This window comes from Hyla sarda, chromosome 6 (assembly GCF_029499605.1).
Source record: "Hyla sarda isolate aHylSar1 chromosome 6, aHylSar1.hap1, whole genome shotgun sequence".
In the NCBI taxonomy this organism is placed as follows: domain Eukaryota; kingdom Metazoa; phylum Chordata; class Amphibia; order Anura; family Hylidae; genus Hyla; species Hyla sarda.
Window position 1 is genome coordinate 30506705 of NC_079194.1, and position 13219 is coordinate 30519923.

At 42.5% G+C, this 13219-nt stretch overlaps 1 protein-coding gene across 6 annotated transcripts in view; it reads left to right on the forward strand.

The window, feature by feature from the left end:
- Nucleotides 1–13219, forward strand: part of COL11A1 (collagen type XI alpha 1 chain) — a 279532-nt gene that overhangs the window by 76193 nt on the left and 190120 nt on the right. For all 6 annotated transcript variants that reach the window (XM_056523433.1, XM_056523427.1, XM_056523431.1 and 3 more), the window contains one exon: nucleotides 9812–9940. In XM_056523433.1, the coding sequence (XP_056379408.1) occupies nucleotides 9812–9940 (129 nt within the window). The remainder of the gene's footprint in view (nucleotides 1–9811; nucleotides 9941–13219) is intronic.

The following is a 13219-nucleotide window of genomic DNA, read 5'->3' on the forward strand; positions in this document are numbered from 1 at the left end:
GGGGTAGTTCAGTGCTGAGAAACATATCCCCTATTCTAAGGGTAGGGATAAGTTTCAGATCGCGGGGGTCTGACCGCTGGGGCCCCCTGCGATCTCCTCTACGGGGGCCCTGGCTCGCTGGACAGATAGCGGGTGTTGACCACCGCACAACGCGGCAGCCGACACGCCCCCTCAATACATCACTATGGCAGAGCCGGAGATTGCCGAAGGCAATCTCCGGCTCTGCCATAGTGATGTATTGAGGGGGCGTGTCGGCCGCCGCTTCGTGCGGTGGTCAACACCCGCTATCTGTCCAGCGAGTGGTCAGACCCCCCATGATCTGAAACTTATCCCCTATCCTTAGGATAGGGAATAAGTTTTTCAGCACTGGATATCTCCTTTAAAGGGGTTCTCCGGTGCTTAGACATCTTATCCCCTCTCCAAAGGACCCCCGGGATCTTGCAAGCGGCACCCCGTTTGTAATCAGCCCCCGGAGCGTGTTCGCTCCGGGTCTGATTACCGACGACCACAAGGCCGGCGGCGTGTGACGTCACGCCTCTGCCCCCGTGTGACCTCACGCTCCGCCCCTCAATGCAAGCCTACGGGAGGGGGTCCTCAGCGGGGGGTCCCGGGGGTCCCCAGCGGGGGTCCTCAGATCTTGGGGTCCTCAACGGCGGGACTCCCGCGATCAGGCATCTTATCCCCTATCCTTTGGATAGGGGATAAGATGTCTAAGCACCGGAGAACCCCTTTAATACAAATAAACAATTGACAGCAGAAGCAGATCTGCAGCCGATACGGTACGTGCGAATGTACCCATAGGGCGAATTCATATTCGACAGAATTGTTACCTATTTTTTTTTTTCTGCTACCAAAATCTGCCGCGTGTGTGAATTCCCCCCCTTAGGCTTGGAAAGTTGGGTGTTTAGACAAGTCTCTTTTCAGCCATACACATTGTGCACAATAAAACTTCCGTGCTGTCAGGCCCATGTATCCTTCACATGTAACATTCAGACGGGGGCACATTCCAGTCTGTTAGTGCGCTCACAGTGAGCCTCATAAAAGTCAAAAGATATATGTGTTTGACAACGCAATAAAACGACTTTCACAGTGAAGAAAAGAGGATCCTATCTGCATCTAGTAATAGAAATATTGCTAGTAAAACCCTTTTCCGAAAAACAGCTGTTACCGGTTAGAAGGACTGAAGTCACTGTCTTTTGTTAGGCCGGGTTCACACTGTGTAAAATTGGACGACATATTTTTCTTTACGCGAAAAACGATTACGAAAGAAAATGCAAGAGTAAAATAATACCTTGGTGAATTTTTAAGCAGTGTGAACCAAGACTAAGAGTCCGTCCTTAAAGGGGTACTCCGGTGAAAAACTTTTTTTTTTTTTTTTTTTTTAAATCAACTGGTGCCGGAAAGTTAAACAGATTAGTAAATTACTTCTATTAAAAAATCTTAATCCTTCCTGTACTTATTAGCTGCTGAATACTACAGCGGAAATTCTTTTCTTTTTGAAACACAGAGCTCTCTGCTGACATCATGACCACAGTGCTCTCTGCTGACACCTCTGTAGCAAATCCCCATAGCAAACCAGTTGACTAGAAAAAAAATTGTTTTCCACTGGAGTACCCCTTTAAACAGGTTTTTCCATGCAGAATATTATTTATAGTTAAATGTAACTCCAAATTCTGAACATTTTTTTGTACTTACAATTATTTAAAAAAATATTATATCTCTGAATATATCAGGAGTAATGTTAGTATAGTGCCGCCTGCAGCTTTACTCTTTCAATCTTACTAAATGTCAAAGGAGATGCTAAGCAAGGACAATTGCTGTATCTCCTCTGCCAAGCAGAGAAGATGTTGAAGCTTCAGAAGCATCCAGCTCCCTGTACAAGGGATCAATTCACATACCCAGTTGAGAAGAGTTGCTTATATGATCTGATATTCCAGGAGTAATGTTAGTATAATGCCACCATAATGTCACCCACTGCTTTTCTTCATTACCTTTAACTATGTATATATCTGTAAATTTCAGAGGAGATGCTAAACAAGCATGGTTGCACTTTTTCTTCTCTGCCAAGCAGAGAGCATGCTGCAGCTTCAGAGGCATCAAGTTCACTGCAACAGGGATCACTTCACATTTCCATCTCAATAAATGTCAGAGGAGATGCTAAGCAAGGACCTTTGCTGTTTTCTCCTCTGCCAAGCAGAGAAGAAGCTGCAGCTTCAGAGGCATCCAGCTCAACGTGCCAGGGATCCCTTCACATACCCAGTTGAGAAGAGTTGCTCATATCACCAGATATTCCAGGAGTAATGTTAGTAACGTGTCACCTGCTGCTTTTCTTTATCAGCTTTACTATATCCATCTCAATATATGTCAGAAGAAATTCTTAATGAACATGTTTGCAGTTTTTCTCCTCTGCCAAGCAGAGAAGATGCTTCAGCTTCAATATCATCCAGCTCACTGCACTAGGGATCCCTTGACATACACAATAGAGAGAAACAAGACTAACATGTACATCCACTAGTGTTGAGCGAGAATATTCACAATTCAAATATTTATCACGAATTTCGCATATTCGCATATTCCCGAATATGGCGAATATAGCGCTATATATTCATAATTACGAATACTCACAATTTTTTTTTTCCACACATAACACATCACAGTGATCTCACATCCCTCCCTTCTTCCAGCTTGTGGTCTAAAGAAGGTTCCTATACTATTTACTGTATTAGACTGGAGAGCGAATATTCGCAAATATCCTAATTCGTGAATATCGTCAGGAAGATTGTGACGATATTCTCGAATATGACAGGACAATATTTAAAATGAAAAATGTCATAGACCCATTATCACTTCTGTATAGACCAAGAATAGACCAAGAATTAGGAGATAGATGGATAGATATTATAGATAGGTAGATAGTCATCCGCATGCGCATATGCGCATGCGCTTTTACGCAAAGCGAAAATAACTGCAAATGCGTTGAATATGCGAATATTGCGAATATAGGACGAATATTCGTCCATATATTTGCAAAATATCGCAAATTCGAATATAGCCTATGCCGCTCATCACTAACATCCACCTCAACACTTACTGAGTTGGACATAGGACATATATAGAAAGGTCACAAAACATTGGGATACAAAGCACAAGCACATTTATTGGGTATAGTTTAGGACCAATGGAGGGACAATGTAAAACATCTTTGATGGCGAGGTTGATGATTTTCCTGCAATATTGCTTCCAGCTGTGATTCATAGAACCCGTGGAAGAGTTAAAGGAGTATTCCAGGAAAAAAACGTTTTTATTTTTTTATTTTTTTGTTTTTATATCAACTGGCTCCAGAAAGTTAAACAGATTTGTAAATTACTTCTATTAAAAAATCTTAATCCTTTCAATATTTATCAGCTGCTGAAGTTGAGTTGTTCTTTTCTGTCTGGCAACCGTGTTTCTCTGCTGACATCTTTGCTTGTCTCGGGAACTGCACAGAGTAGAAGAGGTTTGTTATAGGGATTTGCTTCTAAACTGGGCGGTTCCCGAGACACGTGTCATCAGAGAGCACTTAGACAGAGAAGAACAACTCAACTTCAGCAGCTCATAAGTACTGAAAGGATTAAGATTTTTTTTTTTTATAGAAGTAATTTACAAATCTGTTTAACTTTCTGGAGCCAGTTGGATAACCCCTTTAAGGGATGGACAGAATAAAGAGGAACTCTACTTGATATTATTAGACCTCATAAAATCGTGTTTTATCCTCCAATATTACTGTAATTCCCAGCACCGAAATTATCAATAAATGGTGAATTCTACAACTGGAGATAAGTGAACAAAGATGGGTCTCCGGGTGATGTGTGTATCGTGTTTCTCCCCCACGTGAACGTGTGTTCTGGATTACCCCACCGGCCGGTCTCTCATTTCTTACAAGCTGCTCCTCTTCCTATATGTTAAATAGCCATGTATGAGATCAGTGGTCTCAAGCTGTGCCCCTCCAGATGTTAATAAATTTAAACTCCCAGCATGCCCGGACAGCCTAGATTAGTTTCAAGACATCCCATGTAAACTTACTCCAGTGTTTCCCAACCAGGGTGCCTCCAGCTGTTGTAAAACTACAACTCCCAGCATGCCCGGACAGCCTTCGGCTGTCCGGGCATGCTGGGAGTTGTAGTTTTACAACAGCTGGAGGCACGCTGGTTGGGAAACACTGACTTGGGGTACGTTCCCACCTGGTGTATTTTGCTGCGTATTTGCTGCTGCATATTTTATTTCCCATTGAAGTCAATGGGTAGGAAAATATGCAGCAGCAAATACGCAGCAAAATACGCCAGGTGGGAACGTACCCTTAACCCTTTAAGGACCCAGGCTTTTTTTTCCGTTTTTTCATTTTCAATTTTTCCTCCTTAACTTTAAAAAATCATAACTCTTTAAAATTTTCACCTAAAATTCTATATGATGGCTTATTTTTTGCGTCACTAATTCTACTTTGTAATGACATTAGTCATTTTACCCAAAAATCTACAGTGAAACGGGAGAAAAAATCAATGTGCGACAAAATTGATGAAAAAACACTATTTTGTAAGTTTTGTGGGCTTCCGTTTTTACGCAGTACATTTTTCGGCAAAAATAATACCTTATCTTTATTCTGTAGGTCCATACGGTTAAAATGATCCCCTACTTATATAGGATTGATTTTTTTCGTACTTCTGAAAAAAATCATAGCTACATGCAGGAAAATGTATATGTTTTAAATGGTCATCTTCCGACCCCTATAACCTTTTTATTTTTCTGTGTTCAGGGCGTTATGAGGGCTCATTTTTTGCGCCGTGATCTGAAGTTTTTAGCGGCACCATTTTTGTTCTGATCAGACTTTTTGATCACTTTTTATTCACTTTTTTTGTGGTATAAAAAGTGATAAAAAAATGCGCTATTTTGGACTTTGGAATTTTTTTGGCGCGTACGCCATTGAACATGCGGTTTAAAAAGCGGTATATTTTTATAAGTCGGACATTTCTGCACGCGGCGATACCACATATGTTTATTTTTATTTACACTGTTTTTTTTTTATTCTTGGAAATGCCGGGTGATTCAAACTTTTATTAGGGGAAGGGATAATTGAAAGGGTTAATGATTTTTTTACACTTTTCTTATGCAATATTATAGCTCCTATAGGGGGCTATAACATTGCATTAACTGATCTTTTACACTGATTGATGCATCTCCATAGGAATAGATCAATCAGTGTTTTCGGTGATTGAATGCTCATGCCTGGATCTCAGGCTTGAAGCATTCAATCGGCGATCAGACTGCAGGAAGGAAGGTAAGAAGACTTCCTCCTGTGCTACAGCTGTTCGGGATGGCGCGATTATACCGCGACGATCCCGAACAGCTCCCTGAGCTAACCGGCAACTTTCACTTTCGTTTTTAGCCACGGCTAAAAGGGTTAATAGCGCGCGGCACAGCGATCAGTACCGCGCGCTATTAGAGGCGGGTCCCAGCTTCACTATGACGCCGGGCCCGCCGCGATATGATGCGGGGTCACCGTGTGACCCCGCGTTATATCGCAGGACCGGGACCCAGGACGTACCCATACGTCCTGGGTCCTTAAGAGGTTAAAGGGGTACTCTGGTGAAAAACTTTTTTTTTTTTTTTTTTTTAAATCAACAGAGAGCAGAGAGCACAGTGGTCATGATGTCAGCAGACAGCTTTGTGTTTCAAACGGAAAAGAAATTCCACTGTAGTATTCAGCAGCTAATAAGTACAGGAAGGAGTAATATTTTTTTTATAGAAGTAATTTACAAATCTGTTTAACTTTCTGGCACCAGTTGATTTAAAAAAAAAAGTTTTTCACCGGAGTACCCCTTTAAAAAATGATTCAAAGATGATCACTTATCACCTATCCCCAGTATATTATTGATTGGGGACCCCCACCAATCACAATCGGGGGTCACTGTACCCTGAGGGAATTATAGATAGTTGGACCTCCTACATGGTGCAGTAGCCCATTCATTACTTATTTACTTTACATGTATGCTGTGCCGAAGAGTTTCACAAGGCAGCCTTAAAGGGGTACTCCAGTGGAAAACTCTTTTTTTTTTTTTTTTTTTGATCAACTGGTGCCAGAAAGTTAAGCGGATTTGTAAATGACTTCTATTTAAAAATCTGAATCCTTCCTGTACTTATCAGCTGCTGTATCATACACAGGAAGTTCTTTTCTTTTTGAATTTCTTTTCTGTCTGACCATATTGCTCTCTGCTGACACCTCTGTCTATTTTAGGAACTGTCCAGAGCAGAAACAATTCCCCATAGCAAACCTCTCCTGCTCTGGACAATTCCTGACATCAACAGAGGTGTCAGCAGAGAGCACTGTGGTCAGACAGAAAAGAAAAATTAAAAAGAAAAGAACTTCCTCTGCATTATACAGAAGCTGATAAGTACTGGAAGGATATTTAATATTTAAAATTGTATTTTTAAATAGAAGTAATTTACAAATCTGTTTAACTTTCTGGCACCAGTTGATTAAAAAAAATAAAAAAAAAATAAAAATGTTTTCCACCGGGTACCCCTTTAAAAAGTTTAACAATAACATCAGCTCTGCTACATGTGTGGGTGATATGAATAATTATTAAGTAGAAGAAGTACCTGTTCTTTGAGATATTGGGCTTACAAATACGGCCTGAAGTGTTATGTTCTCTTGGTATTAATGTGTTTGGTGTGATATGTGTTATCTGGGTGTTTCTTGCGCTTCTTATTGAAGTCCTGCAGGCTCTAGAGGCCGCGCTGTGCTACTGCACCAAATGCTCTGCTGCTGTATGAAGTCTTCTGGCTACAAAAGCCTCTGATGTTCTCGAGCCTTACTGTATCTACACATTGTCAGGGGTGAAGGCGTGTCATATGTATCTTCTGCATATCGTCACGTCTTCAGGAAAACAGCACAAAAATGATCACAGGTATGCAACATACAGAGCTGTGATGAGCCACGGAGAATGGCGGGACCACGGGGTGTAGTGGTGTAGGTGGAAGGGGCAGATGGTATTAACCCCAGGGGCAAGATGTTATTAACCCCTAATGTTCATGATGCCAGAGTGGTTTTTGGGTATCGGGAACCACCCAATCGATATCTCCGCTATCCCAATGGCTAGATTGTGAAAGGAGAGTCCACAACCAGGTTATGGTTTAACGGAGGCTTTACTGAGGTCAGACAGTTGTTATAGTCTCTACAGCTAGGCCAGAATCAAAGAGAGAGGTGGCCTAGAAACACAGAAGGCTTGACTGGACTGTAGGCCGTGACAGCAGACATAGACTTGACTTAATGGAAGTGACTGTAGATTTGAGGCCTTTCAGGTAGCTGAACACTAGCACTGAGACATCTGGTCTCCACTGTTCCTCAGAAGCAATGATGGTAGAAGAGCAAGAATTGTAATGACTGCCTCCTTATGAAGGGGGGCTGAGCCAAAAGTACATAGGTCAAGCTGCGGGTCATGTGTTAAAGGGGTAGTCCAGTGGTGAAAAATGTATCCCCTATCCTAAGGATAGGGGATAAGTTTAAGATCGCGGGGGGTCCGACCGCTGTGGCCCCCTGCGATCTCTCTGTACGGGGCCCCGGCTCTAGGCCCAGATAGCGGGTGTCGACCCCCGCACGAAGCGGCGGCCGACACGCCCCCTCAATACATCTCTATGGCAGAGCCGGAGATTGCCGAAGGCAGCGCTTCGGCTCTGCCATAGAGTTGTATTGAGGGGGCGTGTCGGCCACCGCCTCGTGCGGAGGTCGACACGCCCCCTTCCCGCGGGCTGATGGGGCTCCGTACAGGAGATCGCAGGGGGCCCCAGCTGTCGGACCCCCCCCCCGCGATCTGCAACTTATTCCCTATCCTTAGGATAGGGGATAAGTTGCTCACCACTGAGTCACCACTGCACTACTCCTTTAAGCTGGTGACTCTCTGGGTAACATAAACATAACATGTAACATCTCACAGGTACTTTAGACAATTACATTAGTCCTCCAAAGTTCCTTTATACTGTCTAAACATTAGTATACTGACTATACATATAGTACAATAAATAACATTAGAGTAACAGAGGGGAGACACTACAGGAGAGCTCCCAGGTCACTGAGGGACTCAACCTGACAGGGCCTAAGTGTAGTGCAGAACCATGTCCTGTACTGGGACATTACAGAGGTATAATGTGAACCTCCGGGGCCCAGTGCAAAATATGTAACTAGGCCCTTCTCTTACTATGTCCAGTACTCCAGAAATAAAAAATAAATAAAAAAAAATCTTATTTTATTCATAAATCTGTTAAAAGCTGTGTTGTATATCAAATAGAATAAGCAGCAGCTTGTTGCATTTCGAGGTTCACCCCAAAACCATTGGGCTCTATAACAAAAGCTTAAAGAGTACCTGTCACCAAACTAAACTTTTAATATATTGTTCTTTATGTAATTATAAGATACTTTGCTATTTACTTGTTGTTAAATTCTCAACCTTTTATATGTTTTTAATATGATTTAAAAAAAACAGCCACTAGGTGGCTCTGTTCTATTCCCTGCCGCAAGTCAAACAGTTAGTTTGGTCTCCTCCTGGCCTGGCAGGAGACCAAACTCAGGAAGTTTGTGCGGGGCATGGTGAGGCACAGCTCTCACAGACGTCAGTGACATCACGCCTACTGGGGAACGCCCACTTTCTCCTGCTGGGAGCTCACACAATGTGAGCAAGGGGAAAGGTATGATATGGAGCTTTTTAAAGCTCGGAATTTTTTTTAAGGGCAATAGGGGTCTTAGGAGTAGGTAGGGAATATAATCTGAGTTAGTTTAGAACATATGGTTTGATGACAGGTACTAATAGTGCCCTTAATATTTAACTCCCCTCTTTCCACTATCCGTAGATATCACTATCAGCATCGGTCCCTCCCATTGTGGCGCTCAATTCAATGCTGAAGAACAGATGTGGTCTCATTGGTGCTAAGTATGGAAGATCTATAATGTCCCTAAGGCCATGTTCATACAACAGAATTTCCGTGTGGAATTTCGCAGAAGAATTCCATACAGATATTCCACAGCAGCATTAATTTCAATGGGACCCTGCTGCACTGTTCACATGGCAGAATTTCCTAACATCATATGGCGTGGAAATTAAGAAAGAATAGGCATGTCTATTCTACCTAAGGAGTCTGCATGAAAATGCATTGCAGTCCACAAGACGGGGCATTTCCGTACGGTCCTAACAATGGAATATTCTGCCGGTGCTCCGCTGTCTTGCAGTGCAATACCCACTTGCAATGACCCAAAACTTAGTGAAATTCCTTATTAATAATGAATTCATTAATTCCAGTTTTTTTGTTTTTGTTGTTGTTTTTTTGCTGGTGGGGAAGTACATCTATAGCAAAATCACAAAAATTCTACCACTAGATGGCGACGTTCTCTTTGCATTTGCATATTTCTTCCATCAGGAATAGAGACGGCGTAGTCATAGCTAAACATTTTCATTTTGCACGGCCTGCCCCCCCCCCATACTAATAAAGCTGTTTTTAACCCAATAAAAGTTTGCACACCGCATCTTTTTGATGGATTTTATCTGCTGCAGAAGGTTTGTGTTTAGTATCCCCTTGTTTCCTATTTCGTTCCTTCTATGTCTTGTAAGTATTCGTATGTGCCGGCCTAATATTGCCGGACTGGGACAAGTGAATTGCAGGAGTTGCGAGTCTATATCAGTAAACGTTAGGTTGTCATAGATCACCGTTCCAAAATGCATAATGCTGTAATGTTTTTATTTTATTATTTATTTTAATAACTTATTTCTGTGTCGCTTTGTTTCCTTAGGGCGACATCCAGCAGCTTCTGATAGTCGATGACCCCAAAGCTGCGTATGACTACTGTGAACATTACATGACGGACTGTGACACCCCAGCACCCAATATACCCCAAGCTCAGGACCCACAAGTGGACGAGGTAAGAGTTGAGCATGCTGGGGGGGGGGGGGGGGGGGTTGATGGGCCGAGGTGAGGGGATGGGCCAGGATGGGGGGATGGGTCCGGATGGCCCTCCAGATGTTGCAAAACTTCAACGCCTAGCAGCCAACGGCTGTCCAGGCATGCTGGGAGTTGAAGTTTTGAGTTTTGCAAAATAAGCAGGGCCACCTTTCAAAACCAGTGATTTACATAATAATTTCCCTAGAAGTTATAGGTCTGCATTTCAATGCTTCTTATTGAACATAAAAACCGGGTGGCCCTCTAGGTGGTCTGGGTGGCTCTCCAGATGTTGCAAAACTTCAACGCCTAACAGCCAACGGCTGTCCATGCATGCTGGGAGTTGAAGTTTTGAGTTTTGCAACATAAGCAGGGCCACCTTTCAAAACCACTGATTTACATAATAATTTCCCTACAAGTTACAGGTCTGCATTTCAATGCTTCTTATTGAAGATCAAAACCCGGCAGCTGCTTTAATGTTGTTATTCTTGATGCATTATCATGGCGGTCGTGTAAAAACGACTACAAAGGAAAATTCTTCAAATGAGGATTTCAATATTAAAGCGTAAAGTTGGATCAGTCGCCACGAGCATCGAAACTTTCATACGAATTACTGTATTTACAACCAAACAGAAAAGTTACAATCAACTTTTTCCCCCTTCTACGAATGCTTATTACTATACATTATTCTTATATGACGCCTAATACTTGGGGTGTCATCAGATTGGACTGCTATTCTTGACAAACAGCGCCACTCTTGCCAACAGGCTTTATTTGGTATTGCAGCTCAGACACCCGCTTACTTGAAAGAAGCACAGCTGCAATACCGGACAGAGCCTATCGACAAGAGTGGCACCATTATAATTTCATGGAACCCCTTTAGCAGTCTTGTATTTCTATCCCCCCCAAAAATGAGGGCAATAATATTTTTTGATGGCCTTTATTGAATGTGTTACTGTATTTTTATTACTGTTTTGTATTAATCGTATTTTCTATTACTTCCAGTTTCGTCATAGTTAATTGTTTTGATACGTTTTATTAATAGATACATTTTATTGTCTTGAAAAAAAAATCCTAATTCCAATTCTTGGTAGTCTAAAATGTTTCTTTTATTTATTTATCATTTATAATTTTGTATGTCCGTTCTTTGGTTTGGATTTGGACTGGATACATGTCATTGACTGTTATAGGAAAAAAATCTAAATGCAAAAACCAACCACATATCCGTACATTGCATATGTTTATAGGATAATATTTATCCAGGTTCTTATGGTTTTAAAAAAAAAAATGTATTAATTTTTTTATTTTTTATTTAATTCCGCCCGGGTTGCCTTACAGGTGTTATGCAGTAAAAAAAAAAAAAAAAAACGTAACCCCTATCTGCAGGATAGGGGATATGTGTCAGATCATGGGGGTGTCCGACCACTGGGACCCCCAACAATCTCCCGTCCGGCGCCCATTCTCCTTGCATGAGAGGAGGTGTGTCAAACACGGCACAAAGCGACGGCCGGCAGAGATGCAAAGAGGGGGCGTGTTGGCGTGGTTGACACGTCTCCACTCATGCAGCGAGCCGGGACGCCAGGCGAGAGATCGTTGCGGGTCCCAGCAGCATGACTAACCGACACACCCGTCATACCCAACACCCCCCCCCCCCCCCCCACTGTTACACTTATCCCACTGACCCAATAAAACTTATATATCTCCAACAACACTCATATACTAGGGAATAGGTTTTGTGAACAGCCTCCAGCTGTGGCAAAACTACAACTCCCAGCATGCCGTTGGCTGTCCGGGCATGCTGGGAGTTGTAGTTTTGCCACACCTGGAGGCGTTCTGGTTGGGAAACACTGGTATAGGTTATGGTGCAACATTCCGGGAGTTGGATGATTGGTTGGATAAATACCGGCCATTGCATAGCCGGTATTTATTAATATAAAAATGCTGGCAGGGTGGCCAAAATACCGGCTGTGCTGGTAAAATACCGGTCGGTTGCCAACCCTATATAACAGTAAAGTAGCAGTGAACCTAGTCCAATTCCAGGCTCTAGATCAGGAATGAATACAGATTCTACAGTATGGTTGCCGTCACCATCTAGGGCAATATGAACCCTTCGACTTGATCCACGGGGGTCATTCTGTCTTTGTGTCTGCTCTTTGCTTTCCAAATGAGAACCATGTGTTCTTACCATGGGAGAGACCTCTCCGGAGGCCTCGGCTCCTGAACCGTACAATCCATTGATACAAACATCCCTCAGAGCTACTGTGTAACATGATAACGCTGCTTCTTGTGGAAAATAGGAGCGCTGAGATCATGGTGGAAATATTCTGAGACATTCGGGGGAAAAAAATATATATTTAAAAGGAAATTCACCTCTAATGCGTTTTCCAGACAATGTCTCTATACCGCTGTAATTTGCGGTTTCAGATCGTTTTAACCCGTTCAACGCTTGCAAGAATTCGGCAGAGGGTCCGGCTCCGACTGTACAAACATATAGTAACTGGAAGACGGAGTATAACAAGGTCCCTGCCAATAGAACTGTCACGTTAAAAAAGTAGAATAAATCTCAATGTTCCAATGCAAAGTTCCACCTTTTTTTTTTTTTTTGGAACGTTTGTACATGTGGTTTGAGTTTTATGCTGGGAAAGTAAAGACAATATAAAACAGATAACTATTGGGGGGGATTCATATCTCTCAGTCACAAGGTTGGCTCAGGAGCCAGAATAACGGCAGCTATTTACGTGGAGCAGATTTTTTGGAAGCCGACAAAAATTTTTGCCTGACTTTTTGTGTTTTCTGTATTATGATAGGTCCAAACTCAATAGGGAAAGGGCCGGTAGGGATATTATTTATCCCGGGGTCATGAATCCCTTTATCCCACCATATGTTCTGCATTTTGTCCGGGGGGAAAAAAACGGAACCCTACAATTATTGTGCTCATTTTAACCGTGGCGTCTGTAGCCAATTAATTGCAACTTATTTAATGAAGTTACCATTTGATATCAGCCGGCTTCTTTTTTTCGCAGTAACCATAAAAATTTAATATCAAAAGCCGTCAGGGCAGCGACACATTAAATTCCAGGCTATTAAGGATAAAAAGAAGCTGAAAATTAAAAGAAATTGTTTAAAGGGGTACTCCACTGCTCCAGCGTTCGGAACATTTAGTTCTAGGTGCGGGCTGCGGGGGTCGTGATCTCACAATCACACCCCTCGTGACGTCACACCATGCTCCCTCAATGCAAGTCTATGGGAGGGGGCGTGACGG